The 3,640-nt window shown below is 32.8% G+C and overlaps 1 protein-coding gene across 1 annotated transcript; it reads left to right on the top strand.

The window, feature by feature from the left end:
- Window positions 1–967: 967 nt before the first annotated feature.
- Window positions 968–1,987, top strand: LOC109862799 (piggyBac transposable element-derived protein 4-like; the record flags this gene model as incomplete). Its single annotated transcript, XM_020442942.1, has 3 exons — window positions 968–1,151; window positions 1,242–1,772; window positions 1,863–1,987. Coding segments are annotated over exons 1-3 (840 nt in total), but the record flags the coding sequence as incomplete, so codon positions are not given.
- Between the last annotated feature and the right edge of the window lie 1,653 nt (window positions 1,988–3,640).

Here is a 3,640-nt window from a genome sequence, read left to right as displayed (position 1 = left end):
CGTGCCTCTTGATTATAGAAATTATTTATGACTTCTGAGTTGTATATATTTAGATGAGATAGTCAAATTACATATAATATTGACTACCAAATCTACAAAGATATGTGCTTGTAACAATATGAGTACAATAAAAACACCTGTGTAGTCAAAGACGTATTATATTTAATTTATTAATCAAATAAAGTGTTCCAATTTTTTATACATTAAAACATGGAGTACATTCGCAATATAAAAATAAAAAAACATCAACAGTGATACATAGGTAATATAAAAATAAACGTACAGCATGATACGCATATGTTCTAAAAAATGTACTCGTATGCGCACAAAGCAGCTGGACTGTGGTTTATGTAGAATGGCTTTTCCGCGCAATGCGGTAGCCACAAACCATTTTATTCTTTCATGAAAAAGCAGCATATTTTTCATAAAAACAAAACTGCTTATTGGTTACCGCGTTCTTTTTGCGAGCGCCTTAACCTTTAGAGAACCGAAAAACCAATATTTTGGCGCACCAGAATGACCTGTTCACTTTCTTTTTTTTATTAGATATTAATGTTTTTAATATTATTAGCACTTTTTAATATTATTTAATGTCAATGTGCCCGTCCCTCCCCCATCCCGTAGCCCTAATTTTCATGTGAGATATTCTAAAACAAATACATGGCTTGATTCGCGTGCGGCTGCAATTATAAACAAATTTATTTTTATTTGGAGGTTTTGAAGTTGCTATTTATTAGTACAACAATTTGGCAAAATTGTGAATAGCAGATCAAAAATATATTTCGTGATTAGGCCTGTCCGTTTATCGTCCGTCCTTGCCATACGTGAAAACGGCGCGTAGGAGCACCTGTCGCCTTGCGTTCTCTGTTAGGTCAGGCTCGAGATACACTTATTTCTTTTACTTGTGTTGATACAACATTTTCCGTTACTTTTTATCTTCCTCGTACTTTATTACTTTTGCTATACAATGAATACAGGTAATGACGAAGCTTGGAGGAGTGGAGAGTCAGAGCCTAAAGAAGATGTTATTACAGACAGAACTATTGCTTGTGATGTTGATTTACTTGATAACGAACGTGATGAGAATATACCAGATGTACACTATGATCCTTATTTTTACTCATCTATAAAAACTTTTACTGGTGAAGCACGTATTTGTGATCACGTGTCTCTAGACGAACCTACTTTATTAGAATGTTTGAAATATTTTTTAAATACATTTCTTGTAAATTTGATTGTAGAACAAACCAATCTTTTTCAAGAACAAAATCCCGAACCGGATCAAATACATATGAAGCCGTGGACTTCTATCACTGAAGACGAATTATGGATAATGATTGCTATATTAATAAACATGGGTCATGTTGTAAAAGGGCAACTAAAGGATTATTGGAGCCAAGATCCACTGCTGTACATTCCAATATACGGCAAAAGTCTATCTCGAAATAGATATCTTCAAAGTTTACGATACCTTCACTTTTCTAATAATAAAGAAGTTTCCAATCATCCTTTGAAAAAAATCAAACCAGTGATAGATCATTTGAAAGAAAAGTTTGGTAATATTCTTATTGCTGGTGAAAAGCTTTGCATTGACGAAAATTTAGTTTTATGGAAAGGGAAGCTAAAATTCAAACAATTCTTACCATTGAAGAGACACCGATTTGGTATGAAGAGATTTGAATTAGCGGACTGCGAAACAGGATTTCTCTTAGATTTTATAGTATATACTGGCTCAGACACTGATTATGAAAAATTTGATTTAGGCGTTTCTGGTGATATTGTTGCACATTTCATGCAACCTTATTGTAACGAAGGGCGTGTGTCATACACTGATAATTGATATACATCTCCACAACTGTCAGACTACTTACATGACAGAAATACTGGTCTTTGTGGAACTGTAAAAAAAAATCGTAAAGAAATGCCAACTCTCAGTTCAAAGCTAGATTGTGGTGAAACAGAAGTTGCCCACACCGATTCTTGGATGGTAATCAAATAGATGAATAAAAAAGAAGTTTATGTATTGACAAGTATTCACGAACACCAGTTTTGTAAAACTGGTAGGAAAAACTACAAAATGAAGATATTATAAAACCTATTTGTATCGTGGATTATAATAAAAATATGGGTAAAATCGATGATATCGACAGACAATTATTTTTGACAAAATCTATTAGAAAATGTATGAAATGGTATAGAAAATTGTTTTTTTCTTTAATTGATTTGATGTTGATAAATGCCCACAGTTTATTTAAGATACTCACTAAAAATGCGATTTTGTTTCCTGATTTTCGATTAAGCGTCGTAAGAAATATTTTGCAAGTAAATTCTAAAGGAGTTTCATCATTTACATCGCTTGATCTTAGACTGAATGGACGACATTTTCCCAGAAAAAGTTAAGCTTCAAATAATGGTAAAACGCTATCACGTCAATGTGTTTTATGCACTATACACAAAAAGAGAAGTCGATCATCATATGAGTGTAAAAAATGTTGTAAAACTTTATGCATTAAATCTTGCTTTACAATTTATCACATTAAACGATCATTGTCGTAATGTATAAAAGTAAAAAAAACAATAAAAGAATTTTAAAAAAATCAGAAAATAATAAAAAAAACAAAAACAAAAAATTATAAAATTGATCAAAAAATAAAAAATAAAAAATAAAAAAAATTTAAAAAACAAAAAAGTAAAAAAAAATAAAAACCAAAACCAAAAACAATTAAAATAAAAAAAAGAAACATAATTCTGCCACAGACGGTCCCAAGCCCGTGTTCAAAAGAAGAGGGTGTTTCAAAATTATACGTGATGAAAGGGGTAGTTTTTGTAATATTATAGGGGTTATGTCCAAGTGTATTGTGTTTTTGACATTGGATTTTGATTCTACATCGAAAAATACATCGGAAACATATATCTGCACTTTCAACAAAAAAAAATTAAAATTGCGTGATAGAAAGGGTAGTTTTTGTAATTTTATAAGGGTTGTTTTCATATTTATTGTATTTTTGACATCAGATTTAGATTCTACGTCAAAAAATACATCGGAAACGCATAGTTATACTTCCAAATTGATGTGAAAAAAATTTTATATGCGGGCCGATCCCTTCCGGACCGGAAAGCCAATATATTGGCGCTACCCATGATCGACACTTAGTGTATGGTTACTTTACTAAGGCGGATATGCCCTCTCAAATTCCGGCCCTCTAAAGGTTAACATTTAAAGCCCGTTCTACATTGAGCGCAAGTAGCCGATCGCACGATCTTAAGCGATATTGCAACTGTCGTAAGTTACCTTTTTAAGTATATACGCAGCACGCTGCGGCAGTAGACGTCACGTGACTCAAATTGTCTAGAACTGCTTCTAATATTATACCTCATTCGATGCCATTTTTTGCGTTATGTTGATGGAATTTTATGTGCAATAGTACTATATAAAATTCCATCACCTTAACGCAGAAAATGACATCAAATGAGATAAAGTAGCAAAAGCAGTTTTAACAAATTTGGGTCACGTGACGTTTGCTGCCGCAGCGTGCTGCGTATATGAAAAAAGGGGCGTGTTCCGTTTGACCACAGTACGATTCGACACCGCTCGATTCGACACAGATTTATTCGACACCAAATTATTCGACACCGTACG

Source organism: Pseudomyrmex gracilis, unplaced genomic scaffold (assembly GCF_002006095.1).
Source record: "Pseudomyrmex gracilis isolate BER0280 unplaced genomic scaffold, ASM200609v1 scaffold_2402, whole genome shotgun sequence".
NCBI lineage: Eukaryota > Metazoa > Arthropoda > Insecta > Hymenoptera > Formicidae > Pseudomyrmex > Pseudomyrmex gracilis.
This window is presented reverse-complemented; position numbering and strand designations above follow the sequence as displayed.